Source organism: Falco punctatus, assembly GCF_963210335.1.
Source record: "Falco punctatus genome assembly, chromosome: 6".
Taxonomy (NCBI): Eukaryota; Metazoa; Chordata; class Aves; order Falconiformes; family Falconidae; genus Falco; species Falco punctatus.
In genome coordinates, this window is record NC_137585.1 from 70,600,299 (window position 1) to 70,619,723 (window position 19,425).

General features: G+C 50.7%; 2 protein-coding genes across 2 annotated transcripts in view; both read left to right on the forward strand.

The window, feature by feature from the left end:
• UCN3 (urocortin 3) lies at nt 1-19,058 on the forward strand. Its single transcript, XM_080390708.1, has one exon. It carries the CDS (start codon nt 11,920-11,922, stop codon nt 12,388-12,390), a length of 471 nt encoding a protein of 156 aa, XP_080246834.1. The 5' UTR covers nt 1-11,919; the 3' UTR covers nt 12,391-19,058.
• The window catches only part of LOC308065124 (tubulin alpha-1C chain-like), a 7,185-nt gene continuing 6,730 nt past the window's right edge, over nt 18,971-19,425 (forward strand). Inside the window, exon 1 of the mRNA XM_080390711.1 lies at nt 18,971-19,241. Coding sequence (XP_080246837.1) covers nt 19,064-19,241 — 178 coding nt within the window. The 5' untranslated portion in view covers nt 18,971-19,063. The remainder of the gene's footprint in view (nt 19,242-19,425) is intronic.

Sequence of the window (19,425 nt, forward strand, 5' to 3'; positions counted from 1 at the left end):
TTCTTCCATCTTGTGGTTGTTCCCCCAGAGAGCCTAACCCCTCATTTCACTTTCCCACTCCAGCTATCAACTCGATCAGGGCATTAGAAGAGAAGGGTGCATCGCTGTGGGCTGGCAAATCCCTTGGCAGGCATGTTAAGTTGACATCAAGTCTGAGGAGACAGTAGGAAAAAGTAATTGCATGATGATTTTATAGCCGTGAATCAGCAGCACAGTGAGGGTCTGGAGGCAGAAGTAGGTGAGCAAATGGACATGGGGAACCTTGGACCTGCCTGACAACATCAGGAATTTCTCTTTCTGCCTCATTATTCTCAGACACCAAACAAATGGGCCAACACCTTCATTTTTCCCTTTGAGACCAGTGTCATCACTTACGATAAGACTTCACCTTTCTAAGTGCAGAACTTCTTGTCAACTTTTGGTCCAAGCTTGGTGAGGAGTACACATGTCCCAAAGCCAAGCCTGGGGGACAAATTTGGCCTCCTGGCTTTGTGATCAAGATGTAGCCAAAGGAGAAGGTCATAGTCTCTCAGGGAAGGTGATTTGGCTCAAGACCCTTCACAATAAACCGTGCTTATGTCACAGGCCAAAGCAGCAGCTCACCAGGGAGCCAGGTGACTTAATCCAGATTTGCAAGCGGCCGGAAGACTTGAGAAGTGAAAACCAATATTGTGGGCAAGTATATAAGATCAAGCTGTTCAGTCCTCTTCTAGGTGTATTAAATGCAGTTCGAATTTCCCATCAGTGTTCTGGAAGCTTAGGCATAATAGGAAATTGGTAACTTGATTTTTTTTTGTAAATACATCTAGCTTTAAATGTTTACTATTGATTTGCCATCTCAACTACTTTGGCAGGGCCAAAATATTACCGGAATGCATCCTTGGTGTTTCTTTGGAAATGTCATGTCATTCTAATTGAGTTTCTTGAAATTATTTGATTGCAGGGTGGAGGAGACTTTTAGGACTGAACGATTTGCTGATGAGCCGGCTGCTTTCCAGGTGCAGGGAGCTGGGGCTGCTCCAAACAGGGTAAAGCCAGAAGATTCCTGAACACACATTGGAGAAAGGCCTTAGAAAGCAAAGAATATTGCTGCAAGAAGTCATTTTTGACAAGCACAAATTGCATGCCGCAAACATGTGAAAAGCTGGGGCTTTGATACACATAAAACCAGCTTCACAAACCCTCGTGGAATTTGCAAAGTGGAGGGCAATTTTGGAGCACAAGTGACCCTATCATTTGCTTCGTACAGATCACACAGCTCCAGAGCTGAGCCCATGTGTCTGTATCTGTGAGTATATATGCACCTATAGCTTGAGCACACTCAGCCCCTTTGCAGGAGGCTGTTTCTTGTGCATCTAGCCAGCAAAGTCTTGCAAGAAGGTGCAAAGGAGAAACTCTCCTCATCGCAGCATTCAATGTCCACAGGCAGTTCCTTAGCAACCCTGACAAAAGAAAATGGATCACAAGAGATGAAGAGGCCGGGCCAGTGTAATTTGGTAATTTGATAATGATACAGTCCCTCAAATGGCCTCCAGCACTGACAGCTGGGCCCCAAGCATCATCCAGCATCCTCTGGCTGCGCCCGGCAGATTGGAGCAGACAGGCTGTTTGGGAGAGAGCTGACAAAAGCTCCTGTCTTCACTCCTGCCAGAGTCAAAAGCAACAAAAAAGTTCATCGCTATGTCACCAACCTGAATTGCACTTAGCTAGGTTAATTAATTGCATGGTATTTTTAGAGCAGGAGTAATTTAGGCTCTGGAGACGCCGTGGAGGCAAACGGCCATGAGTTAATGCAGGGCTGGACCTGAGCACTGGCAAGTCCATCTTGCAAAAACCTCCACCACATCCTCCGTGCTTGGGCTCTGTGGGGGGTGGGGGAGTTTTGCATGCCATCTGCAGCCCTTTTGGGTGATATCCATCGGGTTTTGGAACAATAGTAATCACTATGTCCCTGTATTGGTATCTACAGCCTCTTGCTGGTAAACACTATACCCTGCCCACGGCAAGGGTAGAATTGAAACCCAACAGCCACAACACCCTTGAGAAGGAGGGGAATGTTGAAAAAAACAGAAAAAAAACTTCTGTGCCAGGAAGGCAGGTGTGCTTATCTGAGCTGGGACAAGCAGGAGCAAAACTGGGGATGGATTTGCCCCTGACATCACTGCCATGTGGGTCAGGAGGAAAGTCAAGGAGAAACTCTCCCCATCCAGGAGCCACTGGTCCTGCAGGAGATGCCTCAGGCATTCTGTCTCATTTTGCACCCCAGACCACCCCGGTAAATCCCACTTGATCCCTCAGACTTCCTAGGAATGGCTCCTCACTCATCCCCTGACTTGGGCATCCCTTAGCCCAGGACCCTGAGCCCCACTGGTGGGCCCTACATCCCCCAAATGTGTCCCACCCTGCCCCTGAAACCACCCCAAGCACCTCTCCATGGATCATGGAGTCAAGGGACCATCCCATGGCCACAATCCTAGTGGCAAAGAAATGCTAACCCATCTGTAGAGAAACAATCATTGCATTTCTTGAGCAATGTCTCTCCCACCCGCCTCATCCAGCTGCTGCAACCTTACCAGTGGGAGTGATCCCTGATTTCCTCTTCACTCCATGGGATATAAATAGGTTTTATGTTTAGGACCTGCTATGGGGATAAATGCCTTGAGGCCAGAGCCACTCCTGCATGTGGATCCAGACTCCTGCTGACTCCCTTTACATTTATTTTTTTCTTTATTTCTTTCCAACCAGAGATGTGATGCCCACGTAGCTGCAGGCACATACGATGTGTACAGATAGGTGCAAACACCTCTTTGAAGAAATGGTAGGAGGTGCAATAGGAAGCAGATAAAAACATTGCAGCAAACACTTGGGAAAGAAAATTTGGAAGATTTAAGATTATTTTTTCTTCTCCATTGCTTTTTTTTTTCCTCCTTTTGGAGGGGAAGCATCAAGAGCCAAGCTTTATTTCATGCCTAAAGGCTGTCAGTGGTGAAGCTGGTCTTGGGGCTTGGCCCAAGTGATTCTTGGAGAAGCAAATATAGCAATCTGTACAATAGCCCCAGCCCATTTTATCCCAGAGAGGCTTTCTGATATCACATTGGCATCAAAAGCTCAAAGCAGAGCTAATTAATTGCCAGGAACATGAAACACTGAAGGTGGGGTGGGTGGCTGCTCGTTACAGGCAGCCAAGTGCTTTGTGTATGACCAGGGCTGTAAATCCCCTGCAATGCCACAGCAGCAGCAAGAGACTCAGGGCCAAGAAGGTGAAAAAAAGAAAGACAAACTAACAGTTCACCCCTTGAAAAACTAACAAATTCCATGTCCCCAGCTCCTCTCCTCCCTCTGCTGAGGTCCCAGCTCGAAGTGATGGGGCTTTCCAATCCCTCAGTGCCTGCAATATGGCCACCTTGGAGAGACACACAGGGACTTGCTGCTTGTGACCTCTCAGAAGGAGTGAAAATCATCCCAAAATGGGGTTATGGGGAAGAGAAACCCACCAAAAGTCAGCCTCATAGGAGAGGAAGGGCTATTCACTGGGGGGTTACAGAGAGAGATGGGAAAAGGGCAACCTCGCATTACAGCACAATCCTTCCCCCTCCACAGCCTTGAAAACGCAAATTGCATCTTAGAGATTATTAAAGAAGCGACAAAGCAAACCAGAAAACTCCCTTCTGTCCCTCTATCGACCTACAGTGCATCCGTGTCTGACTCTTCTGTGCAATTCTGGTGCTGGAAGTGGTAAACAGGACCACGCATTGCATTGCCTTTGCCTCCCTGCGCCAGGCAAGACTTCTGTGCTGGTATTTGGGGCATGCATTTTGCTTTCAAGGCTTCTGGTGTGATATGACCAAAAGTCACTTCATCTTATTTTTCCCAGTAGCGGAATGGTTGTAGTGATGAAACTTTAATAAGATCCTCTTCAGCTGCCCACATTTGGGCTTTAAATGATGATTCACAGAAGGAAATTGAGGCCGGCAAGAGAGGCTGCAGAGAGGTGGGAAGGTGTCCTGCTCCTGAAGAGACAGACGCACAAGGGAGATGTGTGAGGGTGCTCATGACAAAACCTATATTTTTTGTAAGTTTGCTAATTTTCAGAGAAACTTTTCGGAGTTTGAGTCCCCTCTGCCACCATCCAGCTCTCAGGTGTGCCCCAGGCTGTTCGTGGCACAGCTCCCTCCTTCTCCAGGGTCAGCCAGGGTTATTTTGAGTTTTGCAGCAAAATCTCCTCTCTGATCCCCTGAGAAAGCAAAGAGCGAAGCAGGGATCTGCAAGCCGCAGTAGCCAGCCAGTGACAGTTTAAACGGTCTGGTTTGCTTTTAAAGCAGACTAATAGGGATGAACCAGGCAGTTTGACTTTCTTCATCTTTCTCTCTTAGGTGCTGCCTTCTCTTTCCTATTTTCCCCTAATAAAATCACTGTGAAGATTCCATGTCTGGCGTGCAGATTTGCCTCCTGCAAGGACTTTGTAGTACACTAAGCCTTCCCAACAGCAAAGTGTTTTATGGGTAAATAAAGCACAGAAATATACCCTAGTATATGCTAAGGAGTTGGAGATGGCTTTCACTGTCTGGCTTCAGCAGTGACCTGCTGAATGACAGGAAACACATTCACCTCCATGCCCCAGCTTATCTCAGGTAGATATTGTCCATCTGCAGAAAAAGAATAAGTAGACTGACATTTACATGGGTCATTCTGGCAGGAGGATTCAGTTTTGATGGGGACCCATGTGTATACACCACTCCTTCAAATGTAGTATGTCTTTAGGGTTTTGATTGCTTTTCACCTTTGCAGTCATGGAGATGATCTGTCTCAGGCCTGGCTGAGAAAGCAATTTGTTAAGCATTGAGTCACTTTGCGCCCTTCAGTCTGCTCTTGTGCCCTGGTTCCCTGAGACCTTTGGGATCCACTGCCACCCAATTCAGTCCAATGGGGTGAGGTTCAACCCCAATCGTGTGAAGATGGACCCATGGTGGAAGTGGGTAACTGCACTTGTCACCCCCCACATGCAAGACTGAAGCAGTAGCTGCAGACACCTAAGAGCCCAAGCGGCAGCTGGCACTGACAAACACCCCCTCAGGGTCCCACAGGATCTCCTAGTATGGGAATCAGCCCTTCCCCAATGTCCCCAAGTCACCTTATTGCAGCCACAGGCTGGGAAATGCTGAACATCCTGTTTCCAACCATTTACACACAATCCATGGGCCCAGCCTGAAGCATCACAGTGGATAAAAAACACACATTCACATGTTCTCCCTCCATCACACATGCTTTCCTCTCAGCCTCAGGAAAGCTTTTGTAAAAGAGGACCACCACCCCACCAGAAGGGATGGGATGGTTGCAAAGGTAGAGCAGCCATCACTTGTGTGGGGGCAGCTAAATAGACCTTACCCTATCCCAGCTTACAGTCTTCATATAGTTTAATTTACTTTTTTAGATGCACTGAAGTAAGTTAAAGACCTCACCACCTCTGGGAGAAAGTGAGTTTTAGGAAGGCTTAATTAATATACTTTGACATCGTGCCTTTCCTTAACCTATATTCCCTTCCCCAGGTACCTGAATCACAAGTTCCCAGTGATTTTGGCAATAGCAAGGCTTCAGTTTTTACCTGAACACCTGAAATTCCTGGAGGTGATGTTGGACACCAAGTCCTTGTGTCAGAGGGGTTCACCAGGCTTTGATTTCTGCGGTACCAGTTTTGCCCTACCTTTGGGGCCAGGGGATGCTAGACCCATGACCCATGCCAGAAGCAACAACCTTTCCACATCTTTTACATCCCTCAGATGATCTCCTCTGAGCAGGTGACAACTGAGTCCAAAATGCCACCAGAGATATTTTCAGCTGTTCCCCCAGCCCTTTTTAAGTGCTTCTTTAATCCAATGGGATGTGATGCCAGAGCATGGGGTGGAGACATCCTGCTCTGGTAGACAGAAGGGAACCCACTTTCTGAGCACCCACACACCACTCGTGATGCACATGTCGCCCAGGTCAGCACCCAGAGCTCCCATCCCACATGTATTTACATGGTCAACCCCGTTCTTCAATCTCCAGACCAACAAAATCAGGGGTGGTGAGTTCATAACCCAGCCTGAAGCATGCAGGGCCATCAGTCGTCTAAGCCAAACAGGGTCCAAGGGTCTCCCGATCATTCTGCAAGGACCATAGCAAACATCTGCAGCCCTCAGGGGGCAGAAGGATGCAATACACACCTCTCCAAGGAGGCATGATGGGAGAGAAACACTGGCAAAGCCCTCACTGTCCAGCCCATGCACAAAGCTTTCTTCCATGGGTAGTCAATCCCAGGTTGAGTCAAACCTGGGTGGAGCTTAGCACCACCCAAAGAATTGCATATATTTCAAAAAGCTAGTTAGATACCTCCTGCCAAGCTTCAGGTCTTGCCCTGCAATGTCCCCTGATCCACTAACACTAATTAAGCTACCAGGTAACGGTGCTGACTCAAGCCCTTCTTACCCCGTGGACGTCAAGGAAAGGCAGGACACAAGCCAAGCAGGGGGAAGCGAAGGCTGCTGAGGATCAGCACTCATGCATCCACAATGACCACAAGGGGAAATCATTTTTAATGGACCTCCACCGCAGGGGACAGGTTGGAAATAGCTCTCATCTATCACTGCTTCCTCACTGCAGAGCATGAGCTGAAGGGTTTCATCAGCTCCAGGGACCATGCAGCCCTTAGAGAAAGCTCGTGCCTCTGCAATAAATGAGCCCACAAGTGTTTGCCAGAGGGAAGGGAGAGAGGACTGCGGGCCAGATGGTGTTTTCCCTCTCTTTTGCTGGGAAGAAGTCCCTCTAAAGGAGTTTCCTACCCAGCTCTTTGTGTTAAAGTCTGCAAGTGGGTTTGCTTGCCCAGAAATACGTCCAAAGTCTCCAAAGATTTGGATAACCAAACTGCCTTCCAGGTCCCAGTGAAGGAGGGGAAAAGAAAACATCAGTCCAGGAGATGAAAGCTTCAAATGAAAATGAAAGAGGAGTGAATTGCTGGAGCGGTGGATCCTGATGTGTCTCAGCCAACAGCTGTAGGTGATTAAGGGGAAAATGCTCAACCCAGGACTGAAGCCAAAGGGGAGCTCTCAGTGTTACTGGTCGCTGCCTCTCAGATAACAGCCAGCATCTTCAGGGGCTGGGAAAGAAGCTCAAAGATGCTCATCCTAGAATATCCACAATTATGGCTCCTCTTCTCCAAAGGAGCTGCTCTGACCATCACTGGTGTGGTCCAGGAGCAAGAACATCTCCCCTTCCTAACTTGGAGCCCATCCAGGGCCACTGTTGGCTGCTATTACTTTTCTTGTGGTTGCTCAGAGGATTTTCCCCACTTTTGGTAGAATTTGTTCCTTCTGAGGGATAACTGCACAGCACCAGCCCTTTGCTGGAAGAAGATAACAATGGCATTTCCAAGCAGGTTTCAGAGAGGAGCTCTGGTAAGCAGGCAGGGCTGAGCAGGGTTCTGGGGCCACCAGGACCCCCCATCCTAGCTGCAAATCTGTGGTGGCCATCAGAGGGACCCTCCACCAGAGACCTGACTCCTTCGGGTGTCTCATGTCAGGCTCACATGGAGCAACACCTGCTTCCAGCAGGGAGATCTCCATCCCCATCCTTTTTGTAGCACAAAGCACTTTTGCTTGCAAACCAGTGCCATGGGGCATTTCAGGAGACCTCTGACCACACCAGGACCAGAGCGCTACTGGGAACCCAGGCTAGGGGTGTTTCCTGACTTGCTGCTGCTCGGTGCAATCTGAGTTAATTCTGCTGGACCTCAGTGGGTTTGGGAGTTTTAGGGTGGTTTTTTTCAAGACATACATTATCCCTACCTCCATGCTGCACCTGGGACCATGCTACCACATCCTGGAAGAAGTTTCATGAAATTTCAGTCTTCCATAGATTTTCCTGCCTGCATGGGAGAAGAAAACCCTCTAGAGATGGGAAACCAGGCAGAGGTAGACCAGTGTGAGCAGGGCAATTCTGTCCCTGCTTTGGATGGCAGTTACAAGCGGCGACCTGGAGCAAAATGCTGCCAAGGTGCTGCACCAGCCCCATTCTTCGAACAGAAACACATTAATTGGGATAACACCGTTAATCAGTACCGCAAACCCCAACAGGCATTAAAACCTCTGCATTTAAAATATCTTTGCACCAAGTGCCTGGCTACCTGGAGCAGCAGGGGGAAAAGTATGTCTGCGTGATCCTCCAAAGTCCCGGCACTGGCAACAGCCCCTTTTTTGGGTGACTCTTCCCAGGCTGTCAGATTCAGACGTCTTCCCTCCCCCGCCCCCTTTTTCCCTTCTGAATGGGGAGAGGCACCGCAGCCCTGTGACGTTGCCAGCTCCCTCTGATTTCATTTTAATGAAATCATACCCAAATGAAGGCTCCACGTCTGGAGTTACGACGCAAACCCCGTGATCGCTCATTTTTATATATACACGAGGGAGGGGAAAAGCGTTTCCATAGAGAGAAAAAATATCACAGCCCTCTTAATAACAATAAAAGAAAAGCAAGGGTGCAGAAGTTGAGGGGACCGCGCCTGATGCCTCTCTCCTCAGAGTGAGACCGCAGAAACCCCTTCCCATCCCGACCACCAAGGACTACCAGGTGAGTGCCTGGATTTCATTTACTAACCAGCAGCCACCTTCATTTGCACAAACTTTAAATATTTCAGTGCTTTCCTCGGGAGATCAGGTCCCACATTTCTCTGAAAAAAAAGAAAAAAGAAAAAAGAAAAAAAACATAGCAGGACAGGGAAAAGCAATTCAAGATAATTGTGTTAAGAGAATCCCCTCACTATTACTCCTAAGCAAAAAAAATTCTTTTTTATTATTATAAGATTTTTTTGAGATCAATCAGGCTGGGCAGCATGGGAAAGGTTTGGAAATTGTGGGAAATTGAAAAGTAGAGATATAAATCACTGCTATGATTAAAGGAATGGGGAGGTGACAAGGGCACAGCCCTGTCCCCACTGAGTCAGCTTGAATTTTGGACCCCAAGAATCAGCATTGTCAGGAGAGAATCATTAGGAAAGTGGAGGCAGCATCAGACAGAAAGAGTTTTAAGAGTCTATAGGTCTCATCCACAGTAGTATTTTATTCCAGACTTACTTTTTGACGGGGAAGAAAATAGCTTTAATCCAGCGCCTCTGCTGCCGAGGAGCCCAAGACAACCAGCACATAGCTTTGTCCCCACTTTGCCGGAGCTGCCTTGCTGGAGCAATAGACTTTTCTCTTTAATGCTGAGAGCAGATCTTCAGCTGATACAAATGGTCCTGCCGCGGCTGTCGGCACCACCTCAATATAATGCCTGTAAATTGCTCACGGGCATCCCGGCAATTTCCACCCTGAGGAATGGCACCCGCAGGTCACCCTCCGGCAGCGGCAGATTTGACTCAGACTTCCTCAGATCCACCGCGTGTGGGGTTTCTTCTTTTCCTGCTTTTTTCGGGGGCCGGGGGAACTGCATTTCAGCCACGTTACCCCCTTGTTCTGCCTTTCCCCTCACTCAGCCAAGGTCCCCAAAGAGTTTTGCTAAGTGTAAAAAGCCCGAGCTGGCTGCCGGGCCAAGCCACCCGTTTGAGGCAGCTGTGAAACAGGCAAGGAGGAGCCGCTGCTCCGTGGCTCTGGAGAGGGCAGCGGCAGCTCACACCGGCTCAGTCTCTCCCAGCAGCTGTGCCAGCTCTGCAAGGCCTTTTGAAGATATTCTGCCTCTCCACCCAGCAGCTCAGGACCAGGGTCCCAGGGAGAGCAGGGGTTGTAGACAAGGGTGAGAAATTTAGCAGCCTCTAAATTCATGCCACCCACCCTGCTAGCAGGGGCTGCCAGGATTTTTTTTTTTTTTTTTTTGTGAGGGGGACTGTTCCTTCTGAGGCTGAAACGCAGCTGCAAAGGGGGAGGTTTTGGGGTAGGAGAAAGATCTTCATCCTGTTAAGCTTTTGCAAGCAAAAAACTAAGTCCCAGTGTTTAAATGTCTGAATCGGGGCTGAAGGAAGGAGAGGTTTGGGCCCTGAATTGCTCTTGCATGGGGGCTGTGTGCCTGGGGAAAGTTTTCCTCCCCCGTGCTGCCTGGGTCGTCGTGCCATGGCTGCTGCATGTCCTCTGTCTCTCGTCTGGACACAGGGCAGAGTTAAGCGGGTGGCTGTTGTCTGGGGGGGGGGGGGGGGGGGGGTGGTGTCTCTGTGGGGTTTTGTGCAGGGGCATGTGAGGCAAAGGAGTGGAAATTAAACAGGTCCTTCAAATCCTGCCTGTACGACCTGCCCCATTCTCCCCCTCCGAGGGACTGCAAAGGGCAGGGTTAAGGGGATAAACCTGTCCCAGTCTCCCCCTCCACAGGACGGTGATGGACAGTTAAAGTGACAGCAGTTTCAGGGACCGTGGCTCAGGGGGAAGAAGAGCAGGTCCAGGGTGACAACTCCTAGGGCAAGTGATTTGACTTGATTTTGATGGGTCTGAGGACATCTCCCCCACCCAGCAGCCCCTTATGCAGTGGTGCACAGCCTCCATACCCAGAAGATGCACGTACTCCATCCCCAAAGACACAGACATCCATGGAGACCCAAGGGAGCCATCCTGCTCTGAAAGAACTTCCCACGGGCTTCCCCAGCCTCCCTGACACCTCCACACTCCTGTCCCCATGGGAAATAGATTAGCAGTTCATGACCCCAAATCAGTGATGAAACCCCAGCCCCAGGCAGGGCCCTGCACACCCGGGGACTGTCCCCTGGCCAGGGCTTGCCATGCGATGCCCTTGCCACAAGGTGGGGTCTGAAGATCGGGAATGCCAGCACACCTCCAGGCGCTTGGAGGGGCCATGTGCCCTCAGGGCTGGCCCCAGGGACACTTTTCTGACCTCGACAGGGGCAAAGACCCTCACCATGAGATCCCCTGTGGCCTTTTCGGTGGTCTTTTTGAATGGTCGGGTGGGTATACAGGGCAATGGGTCGCTTCTGGGAGAGACAGGACTCAGAGATGGGGAGGTTTTGTGGAGCAGGAGGGTTATCCCAAGGTTTTCAGTCGCCCTCAAGGCCCAGAAATGACTGTCTCTCAAGCAGGGAGTGACGCTGCTATGATGTTATTTTGGAGGTGGCCCCAGGTCCCCAGGCAGGGCTGTCCACAGGGGGATTGCACCCTAGATGGGCCATCAGATGGGGCAGCCCATCCTGAACGCAGGGTGGAGGGGGGTCCTGGGCATGGAGCCATGGGGTAACAGGCAGCCCTGGAGCACCCAGGGTCAGGGCTGGAGAAGGGACATGGGGCCATCACAGTGGACTGGTGGCAGATCACACCTCCAGCACTGGGGCTGACTGTCCCCCACTCTTCATGCCCTTTTCAGAAAGAGTTTTGTGAACAGGTGGGAGGGCAAGTTCTGGTTTCAAAGAGCACAGAAACATCTCTGGTGGCTTCAGACTGACCAGAGAGGAGCTGAAAGGAAAACCCACCTTTACAGCACCTGGTGGTACCCACAGTTACTCCATGGAGGAGTTAGCAAGGTAGAGAGGGCTTCAGGGAGGCTGCAATGAGATTCCTCCAGGCAAGGAGATACCCACAGTAGAAACCATCTCTCCTGCAGCAGGCACTGGTGCTTCAGCAAATGGATGGCCAAATCCTTTCCTTCATGGAGACTGCAGCTTTGCAAAGCATTTTGGACATTTCACCTCCCACCCAGCACCCCAAAACCAAGGGCTGGGGGATTGCACCTTGGAGGAGGAGGCCCCAGGACAACTGATTCCCACCCACCTGTCCTAACCATTAGAGGGGATGGGGGAGACCTGGGAGGTGAAACCAAGAGTGCAGAATCTGGGAGAGGGACCCAGGTCTATGGGATGTGGGAGGATGGGGAGACAATGGTGCTCTATCCTGGGCCCGGCAGGATGCTCATGCCCATCTCTGCCCTCCCCTCACTCTCTCCATTGGGCAGGCCACCACAATGGCCCACACCAGGCTGCTGCTCCTCCTTGCCCTCCTCTGTGCTGCTGAGACTGGCCAAGCTCTCCACCTCTACAACGCCGCCTCTATCTTCAGCTGCCTCAATGCGGCCCTTGCTGAAGCCCAGAAGAGCCACCCAGAAGAAAACACCATCTTGGACAAGCGCAGTTTCGACTTGCCATCGCCAGAAGAGGTGTCAGATGAGGAGGTGGGGGAGGATGCGGTGGATGAAGAGATGGGGAAAAGGACGTTCCCAGGGGAAGGCCATTACAAATATGTCTCCCAGGCACAGGTAAAGGGGAAGACGTACCAAAACCGGGCCAAGAGCGACCGCCGCACCAAGGTCACCCTCTCCCTCGACGTCCCCACCAACATCATGAACATTCTCTTCAACATCGCCAAAGCCAAGAACTTGCGGGCAAAGGCCGCCGCCAATGCTCACCTCATGGCCCAAATCGGGCGGCGGAAGTGACCCCCCACAGGGCAGGGGGGACTCAGAGCTGGGCTGGCTGCAAGGGGCCACCACCTGGCCCCAGCTTGCTGGCCAGACAGGACTGATGGCCGTGTACGATATCAGTGTTGTATATTTTTGACCCATAGAGCTACCTAACTTTCATACCTCTTCTTCCTCCTTCTCTCCTTCCTGATCTCCTCCATCCCTCCTCCTGGACATTTCCACGCGCGGGGAAGAGGCTTGTGTCTGCAGCAGGGCAAAGGGACGCATTGCCTCAGGAAGGTCTCTAATTAAAGCTACAATCTCTTGAGTTTCCAATGCTTTGTTATCCCATCGCCTCCACTGGGTGCTCGATCAGGCCTGTCTGGGCCCACTGGGTTTCCAAAACCTCCCTCCAGCTCAACTTCATGGCCCTGTCTCCACCACCATCCAGACCCTACTCCCTCCCAAATTCTCCATACACAAGTTGTCCCTACACACAATCATTACTGCATTGGAAAGGGAAAAGCAAGAATGGGCAGGGGACCTCAAGAGGAATTTCCCAGTTTCCCCTTCTGGGGACTCTCTAGGTTTTAAGGTCGTTTTACAACCACTCCTTTCCCCACCAGCACCTTCAGCAGTTGCAGCTGGGACAGCATCAACCTTCCGATCCACATGGCCCTTCACAAGTGTTCCCAAGTCATCACTTGGCACTGGTCAGGGCCACCCCATGGCCTCAGGTGAGTCTGGACCCCAAGAGCTGCAGGTGCCTCCCTGGCTGCTCCAGATCCACCTCATGGGGTCTGTCCATGTTGCCCAGTCTATCCCTGCCCACCTTTCCCACCACTCTGCCTTTCCTGGTAGACCTCTGTACCGTTTTTTCAGTTGGTGGAGCTTCAGCTCCCTATGCACAGACTTCAACATTCAACAACACAAACATTCACCCTGTTCTTTTCCACCTTCCAGTGAAGCCCAGCTCACCAAGCTCCCACCCCTTCACCTTAGACTATTTATCCCTTCCTCTAAATCTGCCATTCTCTTCACCTCCCAGCCCCGCTCCAAGATGAAACTGCATCTTCTGACCTCCATCTCTGCATGTAGCAGGCATGGGAGATGGAAAGAATTTGGCCTTTCTTTCCCAGGAGATGTTTATCAAAAGCAACAAAGCAGCTCCCACCAGCTCCATCTAGGGCATGGCCAGAGCACTCCGGGGGGACATTAAGGGGATAGATCTCCAGTTGAAGGGTTGGCAGATGGACTCACCAGCTCCATCTGAGGAGATGTAGGTGGAGGCATCTCCTCGCCGCCCCACCAAGCACCCAGAGGAGGCAACACAGCTGAATTCAGCCCCAGAAAGCCCATGCTCAGGTGGTCAAGGATCCTAGACGATCCACAGACCAGGGACTCAGGACCCAAACCCCAAAAGCAAAAACAAAACCAAAGGAGTACACCAGGCCCTTCAGCATCTTCCTCTCATAGCACACATCTCCAGCAGACGACCCACTAACATGTCCACAGCATCTCTGTGCAATGGCCTCCTCCTGCCTCAGCTCCAAGGGTGTACAGGTGAGGTCTTTCCTTGTTGCAATCCACTGTAGCCTTGCACTATATTGACCTTTAAGTACACTTTATGTATATAGCTTTATACATTTTTATAGCCCAACACTCTACACATCTATCCCCCACTGGTATGTTGAGCTCTCGTTCAGCAGGACATAGGCATTGTCCCCATTTTACACCCAGGGAAACTGAGGCACACATGCCCACTCACATCTGGTCAGGCAAAGCAGGGTAGAGCAAAGTCAGACCTGTCTGGGCACCCAGCTGGACATACTCTCGTTCCTTTGTGGGGTTGTCCAGAGGTGCCCCAGGTTGTCAGAGTTCAGCCTTTCTGGTGCAGAGATGTCTAGAGTAACCTTGGGCAGCAAGGAGCAACAGGGGTTTGCTCAGAGCCGAGGGAGAAATCATTGCTCTGAGCAGAAAGTTGAAGAGACTTTCCCCTGTGCTCCCCAGTGAGCTCCAGTAAAGCACTGGCCCAGGCTGGGAACAGGCTTTTGTCCCCCACCAGCTGCCATGGGGATCTGCACCATCCCTGGTTTTGAGGTCCTTTTCCAGCACCAGGTTAGACAATGGGAACATCTCAGCCCCACTTGTGCCTGGAAATCAAAACATCACATGCCTGGGGCTCACGCTGAGTGAGCTCAGTGAGCTTCTGATCCCCTTTAATGAAGGCAATTAACATTGAAGTGACACCACGGAAGCAGATGAGCCAAGGTGTTTGCTGGCACCAGGCTGTGCTTGCACGTGCAAAGCTGAGACAGGGACAGCAGATACCAGCTGATAGTGAGTGATGGGGAAAGCAGAGATCCTCCATCCCCAGCTGCATCCCCGCCAGGGAGTCTCACACACACCCGGCACTGGCTTGGACAAACCCTCCCAAAATTAATCATCCTTCTCAACTTCTGCCAAGCGAGACCAGGGATTGCTTGGAGGGGCTGAAACACATGCAGAGGTTGGAGGAGCCAGATTTCCTGAGGAAGCTGGATAGAAATAGGAGCACTGAAATCTCCATCAGCACCCATCTGTGCTTGGGAACATGTAGAGCCAAGGCTGCTGTGCTTGGAAAAGACATCATTGTTGATTGGGGTGATATGTGCAGTTTTGTAAAAGCCAGGTGAGGATTTGGTCTTTCCTGCCATTTCATGCAGGAAGTCTTGGTATTGCACTCAAAAAGAGAGGTTTGCTCAGGCATGGGTGCACAGTTGCTGCACGCTCACAACATACCTGCCTGCCTCCATTGCCAGGTCCCCTCCAGTCTCTTCATAATCCTTACCCCAGGCAGCCAGCTCTTCCCAGACCTCCAGGAATGCCCTCATCCTCCTTCTCCTCCTCCACATGATAATGCTCAGAGGCTTCTTTCACCCACACCAGAGCAAACCAGAGATGCTACAGTGATTTAGACAGCCCCCAAGGACAGCAGATCCTGAACCTCATCCTGGGATCAAGGAGGTCCCATGCCCATCTGGCTGAGGAAGGGATTCAGGCAGTGTAACTCAATGGGTATCAAGCATCTGGCCAAAAATGCACTCCCACTGTGCAAGGAGGTATCCACACTCACATCCATGGGGTCTTGGCTAAAAAAACCAAGATGATTTACAGCAGCAACCACAGGCAGAGTTTGCCCATGCACCTCGGGACAGAGAGCAAGGGAACATGGCAGAGTTATATCAGGAGATGATCCCTAAGCAGGGTGGTGAGATGCACTTCAGGCTGCAGATACACCTGGAGGGAGCCATCCCTGGTGGCATCAAAGCCTGCTTCTGGGATGTCCTGTCCCATTCTTGGAATGTTTTGTCCCACTCCTGGGATGTCCTGTCCTGCTCTGAGCTGGGCCAGCTGTAACCAACTCTTCCAGGAACAGGGCTACCCCTGGCCACCCAGGAGCTCTGCATGGAACTCTGTCAACACAATTTGTGATATGAATAGGAGCACATAAAGATGCAAAAGCAAACCAATTATTTGAAGAAGGATAAGAAACTGCCCCCAGTTTCAGCCGCAGACCCACTGGCTTCTGGATGGGTGATTTGCTCTGCTCTATGTCCCTCTCACGTGCTTTTGCTGTGACTCTGGACTGTTGCCTTCCTGACCATTTTCTGTGAGTTGTGCCCTGGGGCAGTCCCATTTTCTGTTCCTCTTCTTAGAAGACCCCAACTTTCCCACTGAACCCAAGAGAGGTGGTAGGGCAGAGGGTAAACCACCCATATCCAGGGCACCAGACCATGAGACTTAGTAGGTCTCATAAAGCCCATCCCCATGTCTTAAGTCTAAATCAGATTTTACAACTTGTGTTTCTGGCCTCTGAGACATCCCATGTCCGTGAGGTTTTGCTTTTTTATATGCTGCACGGAAAATAAAACCATTGTCCATTTGCAAAGTGGTGGTCACATTGGTGCCCCTCAGTCCTGGCATTATGCCATATACTGTCACCTCTCTCCTTGTCTGTTCCAAGTCCCCCCAGACATCCATCAGCCCCACATCACAGAACAGCCTCAGCACCTCTGATGAATTTTTGCCACCTAACAGCTCTTATCCCTATCTTAGAGAAGGGACACTAAGGAACAGAAAAGTCCCATCTCCACCAGTGTTCCAGGACCACACAGGTCCTACATTCCCCTCTGGCAGTGAGGCCCATCTCCATGGGACAGGCTGGGGAGAGCTCCACTCTCTGCACTGTCAATGGCCTGGGGCCAGGAAAGGGGGATGCTGCAAAGTTCAGGCACAGCCAGGGTAGCTGGATCGCATTCGATGGGCCAACACTGCCCTGGAGCTGGGAGAGCCTGGCTGCCTCATGGGGCACCAGTGCTGGAGAACCAATCCCAGCCCCATGACATTACCCCAGGGCAGGAGCCCCATTCTGCAACTCCTGTCCATCCCCAAGAGATTCAACAGACGTGCTGTTTGCATTTGGAAAAGGGCAATGGAACACAGAAAACACATTTCCAGCCCTGAAGATGGCAATGAAAGTTTTAAAAATTAGCATAATTCTTTAAATATATAAATAAATAATTCCACATGCTCCCCCACCCCCAAAAAATAACCATTCAAAGCTCCTTTTCTGATTTCACAGAAAGTGCTCTTAGACATCGTAGGGAAAGCAATTCTGAATGAATATTTAAAAGCCAAAGAAACTCCAAACTCTATGGGTTTGCAGGTGCAAATCCTTCAAAGAACCTTGATTACCCCACATGGCTATCCCTCCTGGAGCAGAAACACCTGAACCCTTTGCCAGCAGGTGGCTGCACAAGGAGGGGACAGGAGGGACCCCTTTAGCAGAGAGCCCAGCTCTACCTTCTATAAAAAGCCCAAGAGGGAGGCAGATAGGGTGTGCTCTCAGGGAGGTGGTTCTAAGTGTGGTAAGGGGTCCTGGAGGTTTGGAGCAATGGTGAGTAGCTGTGGGGCTTGGGTCTGCTCTCTGATAGTCAGGGCTGGTCCTTCCTGGCTCTGCAGGAGGGTGAGGCTGGAGATGGCTTTTTTTTTTTTTTCCCCAGTGAGATGTCTTGCCCCTGGCTGTGTGCTTCTGTAGGTGTAAAACTGGTTGTGGGGTATGGGGGAGCATGTGAGCCCTGGACAAGGGGTTCCTAAAGGTGTAGAGCTTGTGCTTGGGCATGTCCAGTGCTGGGTTGGCTTTGCAAATGTTGGTGTCCCCCTCTTCCTGGCCTAGGGAGGGCTACTCTGCTGAAATGACTTCAGACCTGTTTATCCTTCTGTGTGAAGATACTTTGAAGGTATTGCTGGTGGTACTTAATACATGACTGAGCTAGGTGCCCATCTGGTGCTGCTGTGGGGCTGGGGCAGACCTGGAACAGGGGATGAAGGTCTCTCCTTGTGGAGACTGGTTCAGCATCCCTGTTCTGCCCTTGGTGTTGGGGGTGGCTAAGGCTGTCCTGGGACTGTTTAGGAAGAGAAGTGCAGTGGTGGTGGCTGAGGGCTGCTATATTAAACATCAACACTCAGGGCAGGACCCTCTGCTGTAGTGGAGGATGTTGCTGCCCTGTGTCTGTGCTTGGTAGGGGTCCTGCTGTGCTAGGCTTCTTGCAAGAAGATAACTTGAGAGTTGCTGTGCTGGTGCAGTGTCCTGCCTAGGCCACAGCTAAAAGCGGATGGTGAAGGCAGACTAAGGTTTGGGTAAGCCCATCTGACACTTTCTTAGCTTGTAGCTCAGGGCTTCTTGAAATGGACGTGGTTTTTTCCCTTAGTAAGCCTCAGTAGAAGTCTCTAGTCCAGTCTCTCTGAGCCCAAAAGCCTGGGTTTCACAGCCTCCTGTGTCAAGGAGTTCAACAGCACAACCACACTTTCTGTACAGGGACTCCTCTCTAGCCAAGCCAAGAGTAGTTGTTTTATGGGGCAATTAGTAGTCTTGTATGGAGGTAATGAAGAAATGCTTTCTTGCTTGGATTCTCTCCAGCTGTCTCTGATCAGTGATCCTGCATAGCTGTATCTAATCTAAATGAAGATGAGAAACTACTCTGACAGTCAATTCTTGAAGCTCAACAGCACTGGCTTCTCCCATCAGAGAGAAGCAGAGGGCTGCTGTCTGAGCAGGGAGAAGTCTGCCTGTACCTCCCTGGGAGGAGCATGGTGGGAGCGTTCCCACTGCTGCCTAAGGCTGGCTGGGCTGAATCATTCCCTCCTCTGCAGCTGAAAGCACCAGATACAGTACCTGGGAAAGCTGTCTGTGCCCTGTCTCCTGCCCCAAGGCAGGATCAGCAAAGCAAAGAGAAGAAACCATGAGCAGTTGGACCTGATAGCCACCATGTACTGTAGATTCAGCAGCTGGGCGTGGTGGCCTGCTTCTGGTAACAGGGCTCTTGAGCAATATAATGAGTGTTGGGATGCGGAGGGACCTGTCACAACACCCTGCTCTCTGCATCTGCCTTGCTCAGAGATTGCAGCATCTCTCTGAAGTGCTAATGCTTATTTGTGGGTTGTTCAGCAGCTCTTGGGTGCCTGCTACAGAGAAAGTGTCCTGGCTGCCACCAAGCTGGGTTAATGTTCCTCTTGTCCATAGGTTGTTAGCCACATGCTCTATAAAGACATTCAGAAGTGCCAGCTTTAGTCTAATTCCTCAGTGTACACTCCTAACTTTCTCTTCTCTCCCATTCCTGTGCAGAGGGAGTGTATTTCTATCCATATTGGCCAGGCTGGTGTCCAGATGGGCAATTCCTGTTGGGAATTATATTGCCTGGAGCATGGGATTGAGCCAGATGGATTCTTCCCCAGTGAATTCCCAGGGCAAGCAGACTCTTCCTTTGGGACCTTCTTCAGTGAGACAGGATCAGGGAAGTATGTACCCAGGGCAATATTTGTTGACCTAGAGTCTACTGTCATTGGTAAGTCATGGAAGGTCTCCAAAACTCTTGGGGATGGGGGCAATAACTTCTCTGTACCTGAAGTGTGGTGTTGGCCACCTAAACTCTTGGTGAGGCTGCTAGCTTCCATGTAAAACTGCATCTAAATTAGTGCAAGTAACTTGGTAGACAGCAGATCTTATGCTAGTGACACTCATGAGATCTC

Coding starts and splice junctions, on each gene's coding strand:
- UCN3 (XM_080390708.1), top strand. CDS start 11,920: ATGGCCCACACCAGGCTGCTGCTCCTCCTTGCCCTCCTCTGTGCTGCT.